The sequence below is a fragment of the Anastrepha ludens genome, chromosome 5 (genome assembly GCF_028408465.1).
Source record: "Anastrepha ludens isolate Willacy chromosome 5, idAnaLude1.1, whole genome shotgun sequence".
NCBI classification, from domain to species: Eukaryota; Metazoa; Arthropoda; class Insecta; order Diptera; family Tephritidae; genus Anastrepha; species Anastrepha ludens.
In genome coordinates, this window is record NC_071501.1 from 30,844,353 (window position 1) to 30,871,695 (window position 27,343).

The 27,343-nt window shown below is 33.4% G+C and overlaps 1 protein-coding gene across 3 annotated transcripts in view; it reads left to right on the forward strand.

Annotated features, from left to right (window-relative positions):
* LOC128864940 (uncharacterized) overlaps positions 1-27,343 on the forward strand; it is a 271,539-nt gene that overhangs the window by 207,109 nt on the left and 37,087 nt on the right. For all 3 annotated transcript variants that reach the window (XM_054104726.1, XM_054104725.1, XM_054104727.1), the window contains 2 exons: positions 9,682-9,821; positions 10,179-10,386. In XM_054104726.1, the coding sequence (XP_053960701.1) occupies positions 9,682-9,821; positions 10,179-10,386 (348 nt within the window). The remainder of the gene's footprint in view (positions 1-9,681; positions 9,822-10,178; positions 10,387-27,343) is intronic.

Consider the following 27,343-nt stretch of genomic DNA (forward strand, 5'->3'; position numbering starts at 1 on the left):
TAAAATACATACATATATGTATCTACAATTATGTATGTATGTAAAATATTTCTTTAACTTATTTTAGGTAATTTGCGCACACTTTGCTTTCAAAATAGATTTATTTTGACATACTTGTAGTTATTGTCGAAATTTTTAGTCTTTCAAAAATTTCCCTTTTTGGGAAATTTTCGGGAAATTTTTTCTACTCGCTGTGGAAATCATTCTTCTTCTTTATTGGCGTGATAACCGCTTACGCGAATCTGGTAGAGTTTAACAAAGCGCGCTAATCGTTTCTTTCTCGTAATAAGCGGCGCCAGTTGGACACACCAAGTGCAGCCAAGTCCTTCTCCACCTCATCCTAGAAATTATTACTAAAGCAAATTTCATGAATTTTCTAAAAATATATAAAATATCTCTAAAAGATTTAAAGTTCTAAGGTCTCAGAATTGAAAAATATATTTACTTAATTAACTTCTTAGCAAACTAACGACTTGACTTAAAGCCAACGAGCTGGAAGAAATTCAAAACATTTATAATTACTTATAAATAGGAGTTGGTTTCCAAAACAAAAAAGAAAAAAAATAGCCAATCTGTTTTTTTTAAATCGTTTCTGGCCCAAGGAGTATGTTCAAATGCATCTAAATATGGCATTTGTGTGAAGAAGGTCAATATGTTCTAAAATTCTATGAGTATAATTTTCCTCAATAAATTTTTCTCATAAAATATTCCTCATAAAATTGCTGAACATATTTTATTTCTCAGATGTAAAGCTCTTGTGCTTTCTTATGCCATTCCGTTTCACTCTAAGAATGATAGATTACCAGCTATGGTTGAAAAGAAAATTGTGAGAGGAACTTTGGCTGCTACGTCACTTGCCGATTCAGCAGCCGAACTCTACACTATCCTTTCACATGTATTCACACACTCGCTCAATCAGCCGTTGCTCAGATAGCAACGAAGTATCATTGGTTGACTTTTTTAGCATATCCCCAAAATAGTCTCAGCTTTTTTGTACGTCAGCCCATCACCTGATTCTGTCAATTTAGCTCAGAGTCGAATAGGGGTATGTTAAAGAGTTTACCTTTGACATTTTTTCCCCATGGTTTCACACTAAGAAGCGAGAACTCTTGGCCCTCGTAAAAAATTCAAATGTAGCGTTCAAATTCAGTCAAGGTCGAAACTGAGTAACTATTATTTGATACATTTTTAACTACAGGGGCTTTAAGTAGCTAAATTTTGTCAGATTAAGTATCACCTTGGAATTAAATTATTAAGAGTCCTCGTGCCTATGCAATAAGGGTTGATTGATTTATATAATTTCTAATTGAAAAAAGAGTAGAAAAGAAATCAAATACTCCAAAGGATGATAATTTTAAAAACCCCCCACAAAATAACACAATGGCGCCAATATTATGAAAGCTGCCCAATGAATTGCATAACTTCTTGATTTACAAATCATATTAAATCAATTCACTCTGCATTTAAAGTACTCGTACGTACATATTCAACCTCAACGAGCACAATGAAGCCAAGTATTTTTGGGAACAAATATTCTCTTTCCATTCATCTCCTTTTCTTTTACAATTTTGCTTGCAAAATTTGTCCATTCTATGCGACAACAATCAATACGAACCAGCGACTATGGCTACCGGAAAGCTTAATGCCAATTCAACTATGCGCTGAATGCCCCGCCGCAGACAAATTTCGAACAAAAGACGCTCAAGTAAAAGTGGCTCTCGTACAAAGCCGCATGGAATGCCCTCTGTGGCATGCTACAAATGTATGTGTATGTAGTAGTTGAACTCCCACCAATCAGCTACTAATGCTATTGATTTTTAATAAGCCGCGTCATTGTTAATATTATATTTTTGTTTGTTTTTCATATTTGGCGCGCATTGTAAAGATGCGTCTTTCGATAATTTGAATGTGAGTACGAGTAGTAAGTGCGCCGTACGACAATGTTTCCTTGGAAGTGTAAGGAGTATTTCTTTTTGGCATTTTTGTTATCAAATATGCGGATTTTCCCCAGTTCGGGTTCCCCAAAAATTATATTTTTGTGACTTTGTGACATGTTTGCTTGTCTGCCTGCTGCTGCCTTCTGTTTCTTACCTCCTGCCTTTTTTATGTGCATGCGGGAAAGTGAAGCTGTTGGGGAGGGCTATAAAATATTTCCTAGTCAACTTTTTCTTGGGCTTCATTCGTGCTATGGCTTGCGAGTGATTCTTGTTTCATGCAAGTAGCTGAGCTGCTTAGTTAGTTATGCCTACAGGGGTTTGAGGGTGTACTGATTTGGAGGCGCGCATTCTCTTCCTGGCTTGTTTGAAAGTTAATATTGCATGACTTCTGTACACAGTAATGACATTCCCTCCTCCACACTTTTTGCTGGCGGACGCAAATAGACCAAATACTTTATGCATTTTCGAATATAATTACATGTGTATGTATGTTTATTCCCTTAACTTTTCTCTCTTTGTTTTTCAGCTTCGTTTCGTCGAGTTTGCTTTTCGTAAATGTGAGCTTGTGGGGTTGTGGGCTCGCTATTATTATTATGCCTTGGCATGTTAAAATATGCAATGCTAATATTTGCGTTTTTATACATAGTTAGTTATTGTTCCCCCTATTCCAAAAATTTGTGCTCTGCCTAGTTTCAATGCCATGCTTACTTTTCCAGCTGCTAAAGCATTTCGTACTTTGACTTGTAGAGGGTCTTTCAAGTTGGAGTCTCTTTTAAAACACATATTTCGGATAGGAATTCATTATCTACTTTTCTTTTTGTATTACATTATTTTTTAGTCATCCAGGATACACTCTCTTAAGCGGACACCTAAGGAACTAAAAACTGTCTAAGGCTTTCGACCGCTTTTACACCTCGTTATAAAAATGGAACTAAAAAATCTAAAAAATTTAACCGCTTAAGAGAGGTGTCCGCTTATGGGAGGTGTCCACTATATATGTATGCATAGCGAGAAAAACTCCTCGGTATATATATTTTACCACAGGAGGAAATAAAACAAAATAAATATATACTAAAATTGATTAAGGAAGATGGGTTTACAAACGCAGCTTAAACGGCTTCAAGAAGTTGGGCTTAACAATTTTTTTTCCTTTGTAGCTACAAACGGCTTTAGGAAGAATTGAAAATTTTTTTTTTTTGTACAAATTTCCCTCCTGGGATTTTTTTGGGAAATTTATTTTCTTACACTTGTCGACTTTCTGTTGAGAATTTTGTTGGTATTTTTTAAGTCTCCTCTCTTAGGAGTTTTTTTGGGAAATTTATTTTCTTACACTTGTCGACTTTCTGTTGAGAATTTAGTTGGTATTTTTTAAATCTCCCCTCTTAGGAGTTTTTTTGGGAAATTTATTTTCTTACACTTGCCGAATTTTTGTTGAGAATTTAGTTGGTATTTTTTAAATCTCCTCTCTTGGCAAATTTTTGGGACCTTTTTTTCTTTGCTGATATATTTCCGTTACATTTGTCCACTTTTTTATTGGAAATTTTCTTGGTATTTTAAAAGTTTCCCCCCTTGGCAAATTTTAGAGATTTTTTTTTTATCTGATATACTTCCTTACACGTGTCGACGTTTTTGTGGAGAATTTTGTTAGAATTTTAAAAATTTCCCTCTTGGCAAATTTTTAGGGGACCATTTTCTTTGCTCATATATTTCCCTTGCACTTGTTGACTTTTTTCTTGTGAATTTCGTTGATATTTCAAAAATTCCCCCTCTTGGCAAATTTTAGGGAGCTTATTTTTCTTCACTGATATATTTCCATTACATTTGTCGACTTTTTGGTTGAGAACTTTGTTAAAATTATAAAAGTTCCTCCTCCTGGCAGTTCCAAGGGAACTTTATTTTCTCTGCTGATATATTTTCCTTACAATTGCCGAATTTTATGTTGAAAATTTAGTTGGTATTTTAAAAATTTCCCATCTTGGCAAATTTTTGTGAACTTTGTTTTCTTAGCTGGCACTCGTCGCCTTTTTTGTTGAGAATTTATTGCAATTTGAAAAATTTCCCCGTTTGATTTCTTTACTGCAGGATAGGGGTACAAAATTTTGTTTTCCTTTGCAGCCATGAACGGCTTCAAGTAAGAACTAAAAAAAACCAAAAATTTCTTGTTTCTTACAAATTTCTCTCCTTGGGAAATTTTTGGGAAATTTCTTTTTTTTAATTGCGAAAGCAAATGGAATGAAATTTATAAAACACAACTATCTAAAAGTATTATAAAACATCCCTGTAAAATATTTAAGATCATTTTTTCACCCTTTTCGATCAAAATAATTTTTCTTCGTAGTCATAAATGGCTGTGGGTTAAGAAGTATTAGCGTACTTTTAATTTTTAATAAAATTCTTGGCCTTAAAAATTTCCCAAGTCTCTCACTTAACTAAAATTTTTCAATTCACTTTTTTATTCCGAGCTGTGTTGAACGATTGTAATAACCGATCCATTATTTTGGCAGTGAATCATAGTTACTTGCATTGGATTTTCCTGAAATATCAAACTGATAGTAGTAAATTTTAAACTTTCTATTTGACAAGATTCACAGGACTATGGCTGCCATCAAACCAAATCACTGTAAAAAAAAGAAATTCCATCTTGAAGGACCCTCCCACTCTCGCTTCTAATATAATAATTTAAGTAAAGTCTCTTCATTGCAGCGCTTCGTGTTTGTCACCCAAAAATTTAAGTTGCCATATCAGCCTTACACGCACATTCTAATTGGGTGGTACAGCCCGGGAGCAAATAAAAGGCTTAAGTGTCGTGACGCACTCGCTTCGTTACAGGCGTTCACTTTTGTGCCTTACCACCTCTACTATGAATGTGTGACAACCACCCCAGCTTGACTTCCAAAAACTTCATTTATTGTCATTTGACAGTTTGTTGCTGACTTTGTTTGCTCCAGTTGTTCATATCAGGGGGGTGGGTGCAAGAAGAAAAGCAAATTATTTTCAGCTGTGTTGTCCCACTTTGCCTATGCCTTCGCCTATGCATATTTGGTTTTCTGTTGTTTTTCCTTTTTTAGGAATTTTACGATGCGTCTAAGGAGCGCACAAGCAACGGTGCGTAGTACAGGTGAGCTACACAACTACGACTATTAGCGGGAGGCGAGAGGTTGCAAAGTCATTTTACCAAAATATTTAACATGTGCTGGAATTTATGATTTTATTGAAAGTCATTGTCGTCAGCGGGTGGTTGGTATACTGTCGTTCTAAATGAAATATTTAACCTGCTTCCTCCCATATAAAAAAGTGGAAAAAAAACAAAAAAATAAACAAGTTTCTATGGTAAAAATTCTTCGAGGGCAGCATATTTTATTCGAGGGCAGCATATTTTATGCACATAAAACATAGCAAGAAATGCAGTTGGGAATTAAATAATATTAGCTTCTAGCATCAAGTTTAATATGCTGCAGAATATCGTAAAGGAAAAAATAGAAACAAAAATAATAGAAATTGGTAACATTTTTATGAACAAAATTTTGGGGTTTCATGCAGAGAAGTGAATATTAGGAAAAATTCGAAAATTAATGAGTCCAAAGCGAAGAAATATATAATATGTAAGCTACAAACGTACGATGTCTGCATACTCTGCTTTTCCATTTTCGCAAAATATTGTGAAATATAGAACACTTTAAAAAAAATCGTATCTGTATCAAATAAGGTGAGAGTGACTGTAAGTCTTTACTTACTTAAGAAAGGAAAAATGCCAACAAAGTTGTTACTGCTACCTTTCACACCAAACACCTTTCTGAGCGATACATTTTTTATTTGTCCGAAGTGCTTTCTCACGCCAACCAAGAAGAAGAACAACAGCAAGCCGCACACCACAAATAGGAGGAGGAGCTTGGCCAAACGCCTAACAGAAGTGTTTATTTATTTAAATACGTATTTGAAATATTTTATATATTTTTTTTTTTTTGGAAACTAGAATAAACACACACTCCTCACTACGATTCCACTGCCGCTAGAAACTTATTTTCTATTTTACTTAAAGGAGACCCGGTGGTGTCGAAATAAAAAAAAAAGTCGATTTTTTTTCTGATATTTCAAAAGTATAGTATCTTAAGAATATACTGTGAAATTTCCATACTACAGTTCCCAATATTATAGCTTCCCATTAGCAGCCCATTAACTAGGTAGACAGCGGTCTGCGCGCTCCTGTACATCAAACTTTAAAGTCATTTATCTCGAAACGACTTTTTTCGGCACGGCGGGTATAAAAAAAAAATTTAACCGAATCACTTGAAATTTTAATACGTTGTTCACAACATGTATGGCTATCGTAGGAACTAGAATCATAATTTTATTTAAATAATTTCCTATTTTTTACATTGAAAAACTATGTAGTGGAAAAATACCCGATTTTACGAAGTTTTTTTCAAAACCGCGCCTTTTTGTCACTTTTAAGTTTTTCGATTTGTGCTAGTTCCGACCTCTTTCTAATTAAGAGTCTTCTTGAATTGTGTGCTTCAGATGAGTAGAAGTCTCGAAATCACCTGCGCCGTACGGGTCCGAGTTTTCGAGAGCGTCATCTTCAGCGGCATTTTTATAATAAAAAATATTTTTTTTTTGTTTTTTAAATTGTATGCTCAATAGATGTAGTAATAAACAAGAAAAGTTTAAATATCGTTTTTATTTTTTATTTTTTGTTTTTAATGACAAATGGAATCATGAAAATACGTGAAATTTTCGTGTTCTACACCACCGGGTCCACTTAAAGTTAAGAAATGAAGAAAAAGAATTAACTAATTTTAATAAAAATTATTTACACATTGCTTTTGCTATAAGCAAGTGAAATGTTTAAGTATATTTTTAGATCTTCGTATTCTTCGTCCGCTTTTGTATCACAAAAGTGTGCTCGAATTTTTTCTCATATGGAAGAAAATAGGCAATACCATTAGCAAATAAAAAAACATGGACCAAAATCAAACTTTTAGGCACTTAAAACTTGCACTTATACCCAAATTCAATGGAGCTAATAGCCCCTCAGCTGCGTATCTGCAACTTTTTTAATTCGGAGGAAAAAGTGCGATATTTTGCTGAAAATTTGCTAAATTTTTTTTAAGTTCACACCACATTTGAAACTTGAATTTATATGGCTTTTATAGCAGAATAAACTATGTTTTCATAAAAGAAATATTAAAATTAAATGGAAAAAACGCCAAAATTTGTCAATAGCTATCTGTGCCATAGTTTTCTAAAGCAGTTGTGTTCCTTTTAAGCTAACGGGTGGTTAAGTTTCAAAGGCCGGAGTTGATTTTGAATAAAATACATTTGTTTAAGAAACTATTATCATTTCTCTTTATTATGATAATATTGGTGTGGCTCAATTACGTATGGAATAAAATATCGGCCAAATAGTCGCCGCTGCCGCGCCGGCGGCACACCTCCATCCGATGGTCCAAATTTTCGATGACGCTGTGGCATAATTGAGGTTCTATGTCGTTAATGTGCCGAATTATCTCATACTTTAGCTCTTAAATTGCTGCTGGCTTATCGACGTACACCTTTTTTTTTCAAATAACCCCAAAGAAAGAAGTCCAACGATGTCGTTGACGCTTAGGTGTGGTTCAAATTCAACATCGGCCCTTGAAATTTAACCACCCTTTATTAGGCACAGTTTCGCCTATAATCGGCGTATGATGTGCGTTTTGATGTAGTTGTTGTTGTCTGTTTTAGATTTTAGACCCAGATTCTTCTCTAATCTATAGCGTGCGCCCTGATGTTGTCCTTGTGCATGCCGGACATTTGATTTTTATGAGAAGATGGTCTGCCCAAAATCCACTCGACTGTTTGCCATTGTCCTCCAAAGTTGTCCGGACATACTTGAAGACTTTACATTACTTCTGCTAATATTTTTTCCTCTTAAAGGCTAGTAAATTTATCTTTATTGAACCGCTTATCACTTGGATAGCTGACCTTGATGCTGTGCGGTAGGCAGACACAACTTTCAGAGGTGCCGTTCGTTCTACCGTTGCTAGGAGCTTACACCGTTTATTTGTCTTTAGCGCTTTTGCCAACAGTTCAGCTCATCAAATCTTTAATGATTATAAGATGACATTGAGCAGATGTAGAGATTTTTTACTCGAATGGATACTGTCACGAATCAAAATAGAATTTCTAATAGGACTATGAATAAGTTCGTGCGGTTTTTTTTCGAAATTTGAAACTTTATTGACGTAAAATGGTTACAAATTTAATATTCAAAATATTGTCCATCGCTTACTACTACTTTTTCCCATCTTTCTGGCAATTCACGGATTCCCTTTGTGAAAAATTCGGTCGGTTTTGCCGCAATCCACGAATCGATCCATTTTTTGACTTCATCGTAATTACGGAAGTGCTGGTCAGCCAGGCCATGTTGCATCGATCGGAAGAGATAGTAATCGGATGGCGCAAGGTCTGGACTATACGGCGGGTGGGGTAGGACATCCCATTTGAGCGTTTCTAAGTATGTTTTGACCACTTGTGCAACATGTGGCCGAGCATTGTCATGTTGCAAAATAACTTTGTCGTGTCTATCGGCGTATTGCGGCCGTTTTTCTCGCAGTGCTCGGCTCAAACGCATCAATTGTCGTCGGTAGACATCCCCCGTAATCGTTTCATTCGGTTTCAGTAGCTCATAATACACAACACCCAGCTGGTCCCACCAGATACACAGCATAACCTTCAGGCCATGAATATTCTGCGCCGACGTCGATGTTGAAGCATGGCCAGGGTATCCATACGTTGCCCGACGTTTTGGATTGTCGTAATGGACCCACTTTTCATCGCCAGTCACAATTCGATGCAAAAAACCCTTTCTTTTGTGCCGTTGAAGCAGTTGTTCGCATGCCATAAAACGGCGTTCAACGTCTCTTGGCTTCAATTCATACGGCACCCAATGGCCTACCTTTCGGATCATTCCCATGGCTTTTAAACGTTTGGAAATGGTTGATTGATCAACTCCCAAAGTTTTTGCAACCTCTTCTTGCGTTTGAGCCGGATCTTGATCGAGCAATTCCTCCAATTCGGTATCCATGAACTTTGGCGGCGCACCCTCGCGTTCTTCGTCTTCCAAGCCAAAATCACCACTTTTAAAGCGTGCAAACCACTTCTGGCACGTTCGCTCAGATAGAGCATGCTCACTATAAACTTCCACCAAGATACGATGACTTTCGGCTGCTTTTTTCTTCATATTAAAATAATGAAGAAGAATTCCCCGCAAAAACACATTATTTGGCACGAAATTCGACATTTTCAAGTGTGGTAAAAATATTGTTGTTTACGCTTCAAATAAAAAACTTATACTGACGTTTGTGCCTTACGACAGTAGCTCTCCAATGAATGTTTGGAAATGTGGATCGATGGAATAATAATCAAGTTACGCCATCTGTTGTAAAACCGCACGAACTTATAAATAGACCTATTAATTAAAATCAAAAAGTACTATTCAGTCAACACGTTTTCAATTATCTTAATTTTAGAGCGCAACTTTTTCACTGAAAAAAAGTATTTCGAGTGATGGATATCTTTACTATTTCGACTTTTCGTGTCATTGCTTATCTGTTTGTATACTTTAGCTGTCTATGAGTAGTTCACAAGTGCCAAATATGATTGACGTACAACGCCAATTGCAAAAATTACAAACCCTCCGATAGGGTGATTAATTTTGTGCCACCTTTTACTTATACTTTATATTACTTTTTCCTATTTCCAGGTTACGAGTGGATTGGCTGGCGGAATGATACACCTGATTTAAATGGCAAGCCTGTGGAAATTGTTTTCGAATTCGATGCAGTACGAAATTTTAGTGCAATTATTTTGCACACGAATAATATGTTCACAAAGGATGTACAGGTAAGAGTAGTTAAAGTGTTTTTAAAAAGTTAATTATTTCTTGATTAATAAACGAAAGCGACGCTCATACGAGCTCACCATAACAAAATAATTTATAGAAAACTTAAACAGCTTTTTAAGGATTACAAGCAGCCTCCGGCAGCATGAAAATTAATAACGAAAAAATTCTTGTGAAAATGAATAGTAGCAAATTTAAAGTAGTACTCCAACAAATTTCAAAACATTATTTTTTAAATTTTTTGCAAACGCCTTTAAATACCAAATAGTAAATTAAAAGGATATGAAAATAATATTCCAATATTTTTCCATCAATTTTCTCTTTACTTTTTTTTCCTCATTTTTCATATCCATTTTCAGGTATTCGTGCGCGCTAAAGTCTTCTTTAGCATCGGTGGCCGTCATTTCTCCGGTGAACCGGTGCAATTCTCTTACATGCCAGACACCATAATGGATCACGCGCGAGATGTCACCATCAAATTGCATCATCGTGTTGGTAGATATTTGAAAATCAATTTATATTTTGCTGTGAAATGGATTATGCTGTCGGAAATTTCATTTGTATCGGGTGAGTGAATAGAAAAAATGAACTTTAACGTCAGATGTGAAAAATATAAAACCAAACAAATAGAATAAAAAATGTAATAAAATAAAATGAAATAAATTAAAATAAAATAAATCAATAAAATGAAGTAAGACAAAATGGAAATAAATATGTAAACTCAACTAAATAACAACTAAGCTTAACAAAATTAAAAAAAGATTATAAAAAATTGAGATGAGGAGAACAAATTTGAGCCTCAAAATAAAATAGAATTAAATTAAAAAACAATAATATTTTTGTCGTACCTTTTTTGTTGTGCTTTTTTTGTTTTACCTCACATATCGGATAATAGAAAGAAAATATGAATATATAAAAAAACTCAAAGAATAATTTAAACTAAACTAATAATATAAAAGAATTTAACTAAAAATTTAGAAAAGATTAACAAACAATTTGAGCATTTGAGACATAAAATAAAGTAAAATTAAATTAAATAAAAATTGTGATGTTTTTTGTTTTTTTTATTCCTTTTTTGTTTTTTATTCTTTTGTTTTGTTTTTGTTTTGATTGTGTTTTTGTTTGTTGCTTTGTTTTTGTTTGTTTTTTTTGCCTCACATATCAGCAAGGCCGTTGTTGCAGATTGGGTTGCAGAAAAAAAATCTCGTTTGGAATCGTTTTGAAAATGAAGTAAATAAAAATAAAAATAATATAAAATAAATCAACAAAATAAAGTAAAGAAAATGGAAATAAGTAAAATAAATGAAAATAGACGAAGAAACTAAGTTAAATCGAATTTAAAAAAATAACCAAACAAAAAAAAATTAAATAAAACATTAAATGAAGAATAACGAACATTTAAAATTTTTGAGGCATAAAATAAAATAGAGCAAAATTAAATAAAATAAAACTTGTTTTCGAAGTGTTTCTATTTTTGTGTTTTGTTTTGTTTGTCGTTGATTTTTTTTCCCTCATATCATCAAGGCCGCCGCCACATCAAATATGTCCCATGGCTTGCTTGACTAAAAAAAGCCCCTCGAAAATGTCCCGTTCGGAATCGTTTAGAAAATTAAATAAATTCAAATAAAATAAAACTAAAATAAAATGAAATAAATTAAATCAACAAAATAAACTATTTTACCTTAGTTAGGAAATACGTAAATAAAAGAAAATAAAAAAAGATTATATAAAAAAAATTATAAAAATAACAAATATTATCTGGATGTTGCGACATAAAATTAAGTAAAATTAATTAAATATTTTGTGTTTTTATTTATCTATTTTTAATTTTTTTGGTTTGTTTTAATTTATTTATTTTTAATATTTTTTTTTTTTTTTTTTTGCTTTGTTTTCTTTGCTCACATACCATCGAGCTGCCGTCATAGAAAGTATGCCCCATGGCTTGCATGGACTGGAATGGAATTAAAATAAAAAAGGAATATAAATAAAATAAATCAACAAAATGAATTAAGATAAAATGGAAATAAATAAAATAAAACAAATCAAATTAAGAATATAAAATAAAAGAAAAATAAAGATGTAAAATAAATAAAGTAAAGTGAGAGCAACAAAATTGTTTTTTCCAGTACACGTACATATTTTTTATGTATATTTGTGAAGAAAAACAAACATTACAAGCATTTAGGGCATAAAATAAAATTACCCGGTTTTGTGTTTTTTTGACATTTGGTTTCTTTGTTGTCTTCTTTAATTTTTATTTTTTTAATTTTCTATATTATTTTTTTTTGTTGTTGTATTTGTGAAGGAGAACAAACATTACACGCATTCAAGAAATAAAATAAAATAACCTTGTTTTGTTTTTTTTTGTCTTATGTCGTTTGGTTTTCTGTTGCCTTGTTTTTCTTTTGTAATTTTTTTGTTTTTGTTTTAATATTTTGAATTTTTTTCGCGGGTGAGCGGGTCTTAATGTCACACACCTAATCAATGTCGCCGCCACAGTTATGATAAATTCAGTTTTTATGTACTAAACGATCTCCCCTTGTTTGTAATCATTGTAAAAAAATAAAAAGAAATTCAATTAAATTAAAAATGTTTTTTATGAAATTATGTCAAATAACACAAAATAAAATAAGCCAAATAAAAAAAAAACAAGCAAAGTGATATAAAAAAAAAATTAAATAAATAAATTGAAATAAAAATATTATATTGTAAAATAAATTAAAATAAGGTTTTATAAAATAAAATTAACTTAAATAAGGTAAAAGAAATAAAATAAAAAACACGCAAATTAAATTAAAAAAATAAACGAAAACAAAAACATAATAAATAAAAAATTTGCTAAAAAAAGTAACAATAAATAAAATAAGGTAAGATAAATAAAAAAATGAAATAAAATAAGAAATATTATATAAAAAAATGTACAGCGCCCGCCATCTATCGTTACGGATTTGAACTAGCTGTCATCTGATTTGACAGAAAATTAGTTTTGTTCTTCCGCTGAACGAAAATGGTTGTGTATACGCTCAAAGAACGCTAGGAAATATTGCGACATTACTTTGAAAATCATGGTAATGTTGCAGAATGTGTACGAAAATTACGTACGGCAATAGGAAGAAGAAAAACACCGAATGAAGCGTATGTGCGTTACTTTGCGAAAAAAGTAAGAGAAACTGGGTTGCTTATTGACAAACCAACGCGTGACCGACCAAAAACCGTGCGTACACCCGAAAATATTGCTTCTGTGGCCGAGAGTGTTCGTGAATCACCAGGAACATCAGTTCACCGTCGTTCTCAACAATTGGACATTTCGGAGACATCATTGAGACGACGCATACAATCGAAAATGTGTTGAAAAATTGGACCGATCGTATGGGATGGTGCATGGCTAGCCGAGGCAGCCATATGAATGAAGTTGTGTTCCATCATTAACCGGAAGGATTGTACAATACTTCAAAATAAAAGAAAACAGTTTGGAAAAATATTGAGTAGTTTCTTTTTTATAGCATTTTTAGTTCCGTAAAGTTATATGGCGGACCTTTACAAAAAAATATTTAAAAAATAACAAAATGTAAAAAACTTAAAACAATATTAAAGGAATATAAAAAAAAAATTAAAAAATTAAATAAAATGAAGTAAGACCAGCAAAACTATTTGTTTGTAAGCAGTCAATTAATTTTTGATGATATTAGATACAAACATTTCCAGCATTTAGGATATCAAAATGAAATAAAATAAAATAAAATATAATGAGAAAAAAAAATTAAATAAAATAAAGTAAGATAAAATTAAATCAAAACAAATTAATTAGAATGAAACGAAATCAAATCAAATAAATTGAAATAAAACACCATTACATATATTTATATATATATAGGTATATAATTGACGCTTACACTTTTTTGGGTGTTTGGCCGAGCTCCTCCTCCTATTTGCGGCGAGTGTCTTGATCTTGTTCTACAAATACTTTTAAATTAATTAAAAGTACCCAAAATGGTATTTTAACCTAGCTACCCCGGTGGTTATTTTGCTAAAAGCACAAACTGCCTTTCTACCTATGTAGTAAAAGCGACTTAAAATCAATAAATCAATAAATAAATAAATCAATTAAATCAATAATTTCACGATATTTCTATTCGGAAATGATCAAACTAACTACCTCTCACATCTTAAAAAAACGTTTATTCAGAAAATCAAAACTAGGAAAATAAAGCCGACTTAAATTTATGGGTGTCGTCTACATATTTTTCCAATATAAAATATTAAAACTAAGACTACAATTAAGAGAAATCGGACTAGGCTGTAAAAAATTGAAATTTTTTAATTTGTGATATTTTTTCCTTCATGTTTTCTTATTTGGAAATATTTGGTGCCACCATATTTTCCATAAAAAAAATATTTCTAAATAACCCCGAAATTTGAAAGCTTTTCGAAAATTCTAAAGGCAAAAAGAAAACAATTGCAATTTACAAACTCCGTTGTAGCTTGTTGCACCAACAGACCCAAAAAGTCATTGAAGAAAAAAAAAATTTGTAAATCAAAATATAGCCCACAATTTCCCGTAAGCGGAATGGATGCAAATAACGAATACTTTTCCCAAACACGCACACATACATACATACACACGTATGTACTTCCCCATATAGAGAAGCTGAAAATGCTCGCATGTAAGCGCCTTTGTATTACTGCAATTGAAATCTGCTTTGGTCGAAATTTGGCATGCATGCAACATACGATTTTTGCTGCTTGCTACATGCAACTTATGCACCAACAGAGTAAAACTCAATAAGTCGACGCCTGATGGAGACTACAAAAGCCAAATGGTGCACGCACGAATGTACACTCATACATGCATAAGTACTAAATATGTACATATGTGTGTAGGTACACGACGAGTATGGGCAAAAGCATATGAAGAGGTATTTGTGCCAGAAACATTTTTCATTGGAAATTTCCGCCCACCCAAAGATTAAAGCGCAAAAAAGTAAAAAAAAAAAAAAAATTGCCAGCACGTATTTGGATTTTTGGTGGTGCATGTGTGCTCATAGGTGTATTTTGAAGTGAATGTGCATATGCATGTATGCATGTGTGTGTGTCTGTTCGGCTGAGTGCATTGCGAGTAGAGTGTGCTTTCAAATGCATTTCGAATGGAAAATCATTTTCAGCTTCATTTCACTTTCAAGTACGAATACGTTTACAAATCACAATTCAGCATATTTGGGCATACATACATACACAGAAGCATATTCACTTATGCTCCTGCAGTCAAACTCACAGTTCTGAGTTCTCAACTACTTTATTACCAGTTTGCTTTGCTGCTGAAGTAGTTCGTGGCCTATCGCTTTTCAGTGCTAGCAACTGGTATTCTAAAAAGGCTATGCCCTGCGATATGGCCTATGCATGAGCATCATACTATTTAGTGAACTTTAGTTAACCTCTGCATCAACATTGCCACAGTTACTAAACTATTTGATAATAGACAAAAAAAAATCTGGTCCAACTTGGGCCAAAAATCACCAGTTTTGGTTGAGTTGGGAAAATAATTAAAAATAGCTAAAAATAGCTATTGAAGCGTAAAAAAATCTTTTTTTGTAAATTAAAGTGTTACCCACAAATCTTTTTCTTATCTAACAAATTTAAGTTTTTCGAATTACTGAAATTTTCTTTTTAAAAATTATACGTTTAATATATTTATTAAAAATTTGTTATTTTTTTTTATTTTATAGTTTAATTTATTTGATAAATTTTTTTACCTAAGGATTTTTTACGAAGAATTTGTTTTTGACATATCCTTATTGTTTAAATATCCGCTAGATGGCGCTACAAAACTATTACACTGGAATCACGATAACTCATAGGTGTGACACGTCATCCAAGCGACCATTAAAATATTACGATTTTACTATTTTCTTGATTATTTTATTTCATTTCGTTACTTATTTTAATTTTTCAATTACGAGTTAAAGAGTATTTTTGTCAGACCCGAACAGCTAGAAAAAAATTAACTTCACCTTTCGGGTGGGAAAAATTACGAGGTATCGAGGGGACCAAATTGAATACAGCATCTGGGAGTCATCCAAGGGAACGAACTTCTTTGGGAATTATCGCAATTTTCAACTTATTGGGCACTATATATATCATTTTTTAATATTTTAGAAGTAAATGGAACAACATCAAGGCGCACACATAAAATAGGAGGAGGTGCTTGGCTAAACACCCAAACGTAGTATTAGCGGCAATTAGGAAAAAGTTACTGTAATTTTTTTATATTATATATAAATCAAACTAAAGGTTAGGTAAGGTTAGGTAAGGTTAGCCTGCTTGGCAATAAGCCACGCATAGACCTTTTGGTCCCTAGCGATACCAGATGGAGACCGATCTCTACGAATATCGAAAGTAGACATCGTGTAAGATGTCAGCGCTTTTGGCGAATCTAAGCAGAGCTGGGAGACTCGCTTTTGAGACGTCCCCTAGACCCTCAAACAGTGGGGCTTCCATACATTTTAAAGGCGTTTTTAATAATGTCGGACAAACGCACAGATGGTGTTCTAAAGTTTCCTCAACATCCTCTCTGCATTTCTTGCATTTGTCCGTGTTAGCCATCCCTATCTTGTACGCATGTGCAGCCAATAGATAATGACTTGTTAGCATACCTATGATATAGTTCTGCAGACCTTTCGCGAGAACGTAAGTACGAATTGAGTAAATTTTTTGACATTAGCTCTACACATGACTTTTGCTGTTTTGTGGTCAGATTAGTCCACCTAGCTTCCACTTGCTTTTTCATGTAGTCGTCCATTTCGTTGTATATTGTATTTAGCGGTATGTCGTTCTCTTGTTCACAAGGTAGTCTAACAGCACTTTTTGCTATCTCATCTACTATTTCGTTTCCCATAATGCCTTTGTGGCCAGGGACCCAGTAGATATGCAGCCTACCGTTTGCGGCTAGCCTTTCTATGGCCTCCCTGCTCCGTCGAACATTTTTGGACTTAATACAATATGAGCTTATTGCTTTTATTGCTGCTTGACTGTCCTCGTATATATTAATTGTTGAGTTCTTTCTTGTTCCAGTGTAGGGTAGCTCCGTGGCTTTCCCCACAGCAAAAACTTCCGCTTGGAAAATACTACTGTGGTCCGGCAGCTTGGTAGGCTGCCTTATCCGCAGTTTTGAACAGTGAATACCCGCTCCCACTCCGTCTAAAGTTTTAGAGCCGCCTGTATAGATGTGAAAAGTTCTTTGGCCAGGCTTCATGTCTTTGTGTCATCCCTCCTCTTCAATTGTAGTGCGAAACCTTCTCTCCCAATTAAAGTACGGAGTCATGTAGTCTGTGCAACCTGAGCTCCACTCTGCTATTGAGCTGCGACCGAAGGTTCTGCAGGTGAATACTCCAGCGGCCACTAACCTTCTCGCGGATTTCGCTGCCAGGTTTTCCGCTATAAGGTCAATAGGTGGCATGCTGAGTATCATTTCCAGCGCCGCCGTTGGAGTGGTTTTTATCGCTCCTGTTATGCACAGAGCAGCGAGTCGTTGAATCCTTTCAAACTAAAACTTGCCAAAAAAGAAATAGAAAAAATTTGATTATACAAAATTTTTTTTTGTATAAAATTTTTTTTATAAAATTTTTTTTATACAAAGTTTTTTTAGAAATGTTTTTATACATAGTAGGAAAAGCTACTCTAATTGTGTTTACTTGTAAATCAAACTAAAACTCGCAAAACAAGAATTAGAAAAAATTGTATTATACAAAATTGAACAAAAAAAATTTTATTAAATTTTTTTATTAAATCTTTGTATACAATAACATTTTTTTATTAAATTTCTTGTTTAATTTTTTTTATAAAATTTTGTTTTACAAATTTTTTTTGTTAAATTTTTTGTATAATTTTGTTTATTAAATTTTTCATTTGTATTAAATTTTTCATTTTCATAATTTTTTTTTATATTTTCCTGATCATTATTTGTTTCCGCTTAACGTATGCATTTACAATTATTTCGGAGCCTTTTTTCTTTCAACACGTGGTGTCTTTTTGCTACTTTTATCTTCATGCCCGTAAATCCCTCTCTATTTTCGTATTAATTCAAGATAGCTTCATTTTTTAATTAGGTTTCTCGAAATTTACGCTAGAATTTTATGTCTAATCTAAAACTGCTAGGAAAGTTATGGAAGAGAATCGTTCCAAGCAAATTGACCCGCCTTAATGTACATTTTTAATTTTTTATTTGTTCTCAAGCTTAATGAAAGAGAATAAAAAATAATTTTTACCAAAATAAATGAATTATTTCAGGAATAAATAAATTAATAAAAAGAAATTAAAAAAAAAATTTTTAAAGAAGTAATTTAACATAAAATTAATTAATGAATAACAAAGGCAATAATACAAGCAATTCGATTTATGGAAGAAATTTTTTTTGCCTGGCTGTGGCTCCAATTGGAACAAATAAAATTTAATTATTTCAGAAATATAAATTGACCCGCCCTAATGTACATTTTTATTTTTTTATTTGCTCTGATACTTTAGAAAGGCGAGTGCAAAAAAAAAATAATTATTACAAAAAATAAATGCATTAATAAAAAATTTAAAAAACTAATTGTTGCAAAAAAGTGAATTAAAAAATATTAATAAAAAATAACTAAATTTAAAAAAAGAAGTAAATTAAAAAAAAATCATTTATTAATAAAAGCATAATAACAATACAAGCAAGAAGCATTATGAAGGAAAATTTCTTTTGTACGTAGCTCCAATTGGGCATTTTGTAACTAGTACAATTCCGACCACTGTGTAACTAGTATGCCTTCTTCCGTCAATACCAAAAAGGGTAATGTACATTACTTAATTTGTTTATTTGTTCTGAAACTTCATGAAAGCGAATATAAATGAAAATTAATTATTACAAAAATAAATTATTTCAGAAAAAAATAAATTAATAAAAGGATTAAAAAAGAAACGATTACAAAAAAATAAATTAATAAAAGAAAAGAAATAAATTTAAAAAATTAATTATTTGAAAATATAATTAAATAAATTAAAGAAAATTAATTAATTAAAAAATAATTAAATAAATAAAAAAAAAATTAATTAATGAAAAAAATAATTAAATTAACTAAAAAATTAATTAATTACAACAATATACTGCAAACAACAAGCATTATGAAAGAAAATTTATTTGCATGTAACTCCAATTAGTCATTTTGTAACTAGTACAATTCGGTCCACTGTGTAACTACCTCGTACCGGCAAATACCAGTTCATCAACCAGAATGTCTGCCAAGTAGTTTAGCTTTACAACCCAGCGATATTTACTTATGAACTATGACAGTGTATGTGTGCTTCTGTGACTTTTGTATTTGCATACAATGTACATTTGTTAGTGTTAACGCGCTTGTGTGTACATATGTTGTAAGCGGTAGTGGCCATTGTCGGCTAGCAATCGGAATCACAATCGAATTCATATTCATTTGTCGTTGAAGTAAAATAGCTTTTACATATAAATATATATTTTTCCAACATTTCACCCTACAACAATCAGTGATGAATTCGAGTGGCACGAGCGAGTGCAGGCGTACCCATTTACTTACAAATTGACTCGTGCAAATACATTGTAGGATATTGCTGCATGTCCGGTTGTAAGGCGGAAATGCAGGAAAGTCAGTTAGAAGTAAGTAAGTGCAAATAACTAGAAAAAGAGTAGCTTGCAAAATAGTGCCAAAGCAGCCGAAGACACAATCACGTAAGAGAAAGTCAATAATAAAAAGCAAAGAGGGCGAATTCATATTCGTAAAAGTACTGCTTATTAGTTGTACGTATCCGAAAGAGGTGGGTACTTATTTAGGTAGAAATATTAAACAGGAAAAAAAAATTTAAAGCTTGGATCTTAAATAGTGTGCTTTCACACCAAATATTCGACATAAAAGCTTCTAGATTACTGGTAATGAAGCAGTGAAGCACTCGGTGCCCAAAAGTAACTACAGTGCACTCGCGATAACTCGAACTAATTAAAACAGGCGCTGTTCGATTTATCGAATTTGTTCGACTTATCAATTGAGTGTGCTATGTTAAAAAAACACTCATCGATATCGATTTTTTCAATTAAATTTATTTATTTATTTACATATGGATATGAACATGAATATGTTTAAAATAATTAATTCGTTTCAATATTTTTCATCAAATATTTGGCAGTCTTTGTGTCAGTTACACAAAAAAAGTCAGCTTTAACAGAAAAGTTAGGCCGAAAAGAAAGTTGTAATGTGTGTTTGTCTTTTCTTGCCTGCAGCAATGTTGAATATGACTTTTTCACGCAGCAATTGAAGAGTGTTAACCTTTGCGGGGCTTACTTGTTCAGTTGTGGCCCACTGAATTACCTTATTGATAGAGCTAACTGCCTCCTCAGATGATATCCGCTCACATGTCTCAGTTGTGTTGTTAAACTCAGACTCAGAATCACTAGTTTCAATTATTACTTCTGTGTCGGTAAATTCGGCACCATCATTCCATTTGTTAACATCATAAAGCGTAAATTCGACCTGTAAATTATGTTTTTCATGTTATGTTCTTTCAAGATGAGTCCACTTATTGGGTAATTCTTTTTTCTTTGGGACAGAAACCATTTGTATAAAGCGGCTTTCATTTTAGGAAACTCAGAAGCTTTTAAAGTTCTCCTCTTCCCAGGAACCAAAAACGTGTTGTTTACTGCTTTTAAAATTGCCTTGTCTTTCTTTTTTATAAGACTTATGGTGGACCTGGCTACCCCATATTCCTTCGCTAGAGAAGTAACACTACATCCACGTTTAATTTTGTTAAGGACTTCAGCCCTCTCTTTTAATGTTAAACACTTCAACCTTTTACGATCCATTACTCACATGCACTGATACACTACAAATGACAAATTTAAAGCAATTTGGTCAATGCAAGATGTTGTTCCCAGAAAACTAACGGGATATTAACGTCGAAATATTCATATGGACAATACACTAGTATACATATAATTTATATACATATACTATTACATATGTATGTATGTACAAAATGTACATGTTTGAAAAGAATGTGTGTACAAATAAATTTGTTTTTTTGTTCGAGTTATAGCGCTTTAATATTGTTCGAGTTACAAACTAGTCAATAGGGAAAAAAATGTGTTCGAGTTAGCACGTCGTTCGACTTAGCGGCTATTCGAGTTACCGCGAGTGCACTGTATTAGCAAATACGCGCTTGATACGAGTATCTAGAAGTAAATCTCAGCTGGCTATACTTAAACCGACCAATTAAGGGTTTAGGAGTTATGACTTTAATAATGAAAACCCTGTTTATTTAATACTCGTGTTAACGGCAAAATTAATTCGTAGAATTATTGCGAGTGACTGAAAAACACCTTTGAAAGCCATGGAAATGATTCAGAAGCAAGAGCACTGAATACCGTACGATTATTTCCTTATGAATAGTTGCTTCAGAGCCCAAAACGCAGACTTTATACCGATACGAATAAAAGAAACACCTAGGAAAGGTTTAGCAACAAATTTGGAAAAAGGCCAGCATACTTTTGAAAGTTCTTACGAGTAGAAAAAAGAAGAGCTATAAATTTCAGTAAGCGCTTAAAGGCTTCGATTGCATTACCGATCCTCCACCGTCCAATTTCTTCTCAAAACAAAACATATGTAGCAAAATCCTGCTAGTGACCATCGTTGCTGGGATTTGCGGGTGTTAATTGAGAACCTGAGCAGAACTTTCAACTTTCAGAACTCCACCTCTAATGCCGCTTTTTGTGGGCCTCTGCGCTAGCTAACTGTGTTAGCTAACTATTCTGCATATTTGCTACCTTCTTACATATGCACAAACCTTCTTAGTCATGGTTACTTATTTATATGTAAGTTCTTGCATGTAGAATTTTCGAGTAGAGCAATTTTTGCAATTGTAAATGCGCATTAAATTAAAAATGTGAATGAATGCAAATATGAGCTAGAAAGAGTTGGTTAGACATGCAGGTATACTAGCAATCATTCAAGCATACTTGCAAAAGCATATACATAAAGGGGGTTTCAATTGGGTCATAGTAATTTTGAATTTTTTTATCCATACTCTGAGACCCCATCTGCGGGCTCCTTTGCATGCGGTATGTTGCTAAGAGGCTAATATAAAAAAAAGCATCAAGCTAGAAAAATATGGCCACAAACAAGGTCGCCTGAATATAAAATCCATTTTAATAAATAATCAAATAAAATTAAAATATTATTGAAAGGGAAACACGGTAAAGAAATGAAACAGTTTCGATGCTGCTTAGACCTAATACTCCCAATTACTCCTTGAGTAAGGTCAACAAAAAAGTAAGCGCCACAATACAGTACCGTCCATCATTTCGTAAAAAAGTTTGCTCGAAAACCTCATTTAAGGAATCAGAGCACCTAACAGATGTACTGAAGTTAATTCTCATTTTGACACCACTGCCGCTGCCTTTCTATATACGAGCCTCACCAAATGAGCTCCCTTTGATAAAGTTCACCAAAAGTGAAATGATTCATCATCATCTTTTGGCTCTACAGCTCTTTGTGAGCTTTGGCCTGCTGCACGTAGGATCCTAAGTTTCTTGATGTCGTCCTCTAGTTCGTCGGTCCATCTTGTTCTCGGCCTTCCTCTTGCTCTAGTGTTGAACGCTCTGGCTTCTACGATTTTCTTCTGCACCCTCGTACCGTCCGTTCTTGTAATGTGACCCAGCCATCTTAAACGCTGCGCTTTGATGAAACGTATAACATCTTCACCCTTTATCAGTGGATTTCGCTCGTCGTACCATCTTATCCGCCACTCGCCGTGATCTTTGATTGCTCCGAAAATTCTTCTGAGTACTTTTCGTTGGAAGGCTTGCAGTTTTGTTTTATCTGCTTCGATTAGCGTGCACGATTCAGCTTAATACTGGTCTAATGATGGTTTTATTTGCATTGTCTGTTTAGTAGTTTTGATTTGAAGAGTTTCGTTAACGACGCATACGATCTGTTCGCTGCTAGAATTCTCTCATCGATGGTGAGGCTCATTGAATTGTCTCTACTCAGTTTGAAGCCTAAATAGGTGAAGGATTCAAGGATTTCAAAAGAAATATCGCCAATTTTCAGTTTGCCTGATGTTGGTTTATTTTGTCTGGACATCATCATACTAGCAGCAATTTCAATATCAGTTCTGTTTAAAATATGTCTAGTCCTTTTTGCGTCACTTACTTCATCGATGGCACAGCATAGCATAAGGTTGAAGATTGTTGATGAGGGCGTATCCCATTGTCTTACTCCAATTTTAATTCTGAAGGGGTCGGATTTTTTATCTTGTATCATTACTTTGGATACAGTTTCTTTCAGAGTCATCATCACTATTCTGGTTAGTTTGTCTGGGATTTTGCTTTTATGAAATATTGTGGGGATAGCCCTCCTGTTGATGCTATCGAAAGCTTGCTTGAAATCAACAAACAGCATGTGCAGCCCAATGTTATGCTCAAAACATTTCTCCATGGACTGTTTGAGAGGAAAAATTTGGTCTATTGTTGACCTTCCAGGTCGAAATCCGCATTGATACTCTGGAAGTACTCTTTCCGAGTGGCCTATAAGTCTTTTGTTAACAATTCTTGTGAAGATTTTATACGTTGTGTTGAGTAGGGAAATCCCGCGATAGTTTTTGCAGTTTAATTTATCGCTTTTCTTCTGAATGGGGAGTGTTATTGCTGTGTTCCAGTCGCCTGGCGGTGTTTCATTGTTCCAGATCAATGTGGTCAGGTGATGCATTCTTTCAATGTAACTAGTACTTGTGAAATAATTAGCACCATTAAAAAAACTAAGAGATCGCAAGACACCAGGGTATGATCGCAATTCTAAAGAAAACACTTCCTGAACGCTTTAATTTCATTACTCATTTGCTTAATGCTTGCTTAACCAGAAAGATCTTCTCAGCTTAGTGGAAAGCGGCTTAAACTAAAATGGTGCTCAAACTGCGAAAACCAGCCTATAAGGTGAAATCTTATCGTCCTATCAGCCTCCTACTAGTTCTGTCAAAAATTATTGAAAACGTTTCCGTTAATCGTAGGATTAATATTTCGAAACATGTATTGGTTGTTAAACCGTAAATCTCCATCTCAATGGGCAACAATCCAGTCTGGACTTATGGAATCCTTCTCTGGAGCACAACATCAAAATCAAACTTGCAAATTCTGCAACGTTTTCAGTCCAATACTCTAAGCACACTGGTAAACGCTCCGTGGCGCGCGACGAATGCTCAAATTCAGTGGGACTTAAAAATTCCTTTGAGAATAGAGAAATAAAAAAATTTAATCAGAAAATACCGAGTCCATCTTCAATCACAACCACATGAATTGGCCTAATATTTAACTTTAACGGCAGCCCACAAAAAATCATATTTAGGCGCCCAACTAACCACGTTTTGGCTGATTATTTTTTCCTTTTTGCATACCCGATTTTAATATTTTCCAAGGTGATTTTCTTTTAATTGTCTAATAATAAATTGCGCTTCTGGCACGTCACAGGCATTAATTTAAGTACCTGTAAGAGTGAAGGTGGATAGTTCAAATTCCAGGGGCTAGATTGTGTGCACTTTTTGGCGATATAAGTTATTTTTCGACAAAAAAGGCAAAGACATGGACGAAAATCATGGACAAAAAAACATTGCTCACATTTTTTTATCTTCAATCAAACCCACATGAATTGGCCTCTTCTCTCATGTCACCATTGCGTGTCTTCTTAAGGTTGAGAAGGAAAACTCGGATCCAGTTCATCTAAGAGCTACCTATAAAATGTTAAATTTGCTTACTAGGAAGAATATTTTACAGGAAATATATCTTTCATACTTAAATCAATGCCACATTTTAAATGTATTCTTACAAGTATAGACAGAATACAAAATAAAGTGTGGTTAAAAAAACTCTGCGTGCTTAAAACAAATTTTCACGAGGTACATTTTCATTTCAAGCGGTCAGGGTCCAGAAATAATGGAAAACATATATTTTTATATAAACACTCTTGGCCAAACTATTAAGTACATGATATATTTTGTCCAGTTTAACTACTTTTTTTTAATTTCATACACAATTTTTTTAATTTGATTTTTTTTTTAATTTTAATGCTTTTCTTATTTAATTTTTGTTTTATTCTTGGTTGGTTCGTTGGTTGGTTTAAGGGTAACCCCGCATCGGAGTGCCACATAGACCGCAAGTTGGGCCCGTTGTGTTTCCCCATAGCTCATTATGTTATATGATTTCCCCACCTAACCGAGATTTTAATTGTAGATTTTGGTCAAAGATATTATATTAATTCGTTTCGAGAATTTGATGAGAGATTCGATTTTCAGGTCCGAGAGTACTGAAAGATTGTCAATTGTTGGAGAGCCTAGACGGGCGAGTCGACTTCTGGCTAGACCGGGACAACTGCACAACAAATGTCTGCTCGATACTTCCTCATCTTCGTCCTCGCAGCATCTGCACAGGTCGTTTTGAGGAACCCCGAGCCGACGTACGTGAGTGCCCAAAAGGCAGTGGCCGGTGATAAGAGATATTATATGCCTTAGTTCGTGTTTCGAAAGACTTATAAGGGTTTTTGTCTGTTTCAGATTGTAGGATGGCCTGATTTATCTGGTCGTTGCGCAAGTAGTTCACTCGCCACCTCCGATCAGCAATGCTGCGAAATTCTCTTAATCTTAATGTTTTTTTTTTTATTTCATTTTTTTTTAATTTACTTTTATTTTTTTTTAATTTACATATATTTTTTTTTAAATTTTTTTTTTAAATTTTTTTTTCAATTTTTTTTTTAATTTTTTTTATTCATGTTTCTTTTTTTTATTTAATTTTTATTTAATTACAAGTTTTTTTTTTAATTTTTAATTATATTTTTTTATATAAATATGGCTTATTCTATAACAAATGTCATATAAATAAAATTTAAAAAATTGAGTTATTCGACAAAATTTCCTCAAAATGTGAATCTTTCTACTCAGATTTGCAAAAACAAAAAATCATTTTTGGGTACACAGTTTTATAGCCCATTAAATTTTGGTATAATAAAGTTTAAGTTTGAAGTGGCTACAAATCCCGTTGATTTTTGATGATTTTTTCCCCTTAGCGACTTGTGCATTTTCCTCATATAAAATAAAATGTACATAGTTTTTATTGTTATTTTGGTTTGGACAAAATAGTGCTAAACAATTTCTATTTTGGTACTAATTTTCGCTCCAACGACAGGTGGTTCTAGGTTCCCCGAACCTATCGGATTGAATCCGTTCAAGGAATGTCAATCCAATAGCATTTCTTAAGACTATGAGGAATATTTTATGGTATATTCCATATTTGGTTCCGATCTGTTTAATATATTTTCGGAGAGAAGCGCGATTTGTTTTCAAATCCTTACTAGTAATAAGAAATGATAGATAATTTTGATTAATGCATTGTGATAGTAAACATTTCAATGTTTTATAGCAAATAAACAGTGTTCCAATTAGTTAAGTCATTTTTGGTTTATTGCAGTTTGAAATTTGTTTATGATTTTTTAATGTATTTTGGCTTATTGACACATTTTTTTTGTTAATTATTGAAATTTATGTAGGAAAAAGGTTCCATGAAAAAATAGTTTCAAAATACAAAAAACCCGTCTAAGCGTTTTTTCTAAGTTTATGCAATTAATGCCGATAAAGAGCTGAGCTTTGAGACAGGAAAAACCTTTGCTACTTTAATTTGCTAGTTATTGGCTTATAAGGTTTAGTTTGTATGAGCTGCACAACTGACGAGATGAAGCCATGGATAGAATAAAGTGGATAAAAATTGTTGACAAAGCTATGGTTCACCACGCAGTGTGAAGCTAAGAAGAAGAAGTTTGGAATAGCTGCATGAGCCTTACCACGTCATAGACACAGTGCAGCGAATAAAGATTCAGGAGCTTCGCTGGTTGGGTCACGTTGCACGAATTTATATAGGTATGATCGCGCCAGCTCTAAAAGTAAAAAGGTGCGATACCTGCTGCTGGTGACAAAAGGAGGGGAATAAGAAGAAGGCTTTCTTGGCGTTGGAAAGATTAGTGGGAGAAAGACTTAGTGTGTCCAACTGGCGCCGAATAGTACGAGAAAGTAGGGCTTTGTCGAATTCAGTTACAGGAAAGAAACTGTAAAATAGGACCAAAGGAAAGAAAGGAAGAGAAGTTGGGATACTATATACTTTGCTAGGTATTTGGCAGAGCTTTTCTCCAATTTTCGACTTTTATCTTGATTCTGTGCGACAAATAGTCCCGCTTTTATGCCGCCTAGATTAGCTTTTTATTTGATGTTTTACTTATAACCAAACTTGACCACAGCACAAACCCACAATAGCCGAGTTTACTCTACCTAATGCTTCGCTATTAATCTTCAACTATGAAATTTTATGGATTATGTACCAGCACTTCTGCAATAGTCGTTCGATATGATTTTAGAATGGAATGTTAAGGGGGGAGCCTGGTTTATAAGGTCAAAAAAATCAATTCTTTTTTTTCGTTTTAAGCGATTCCTAATATATTTCAGA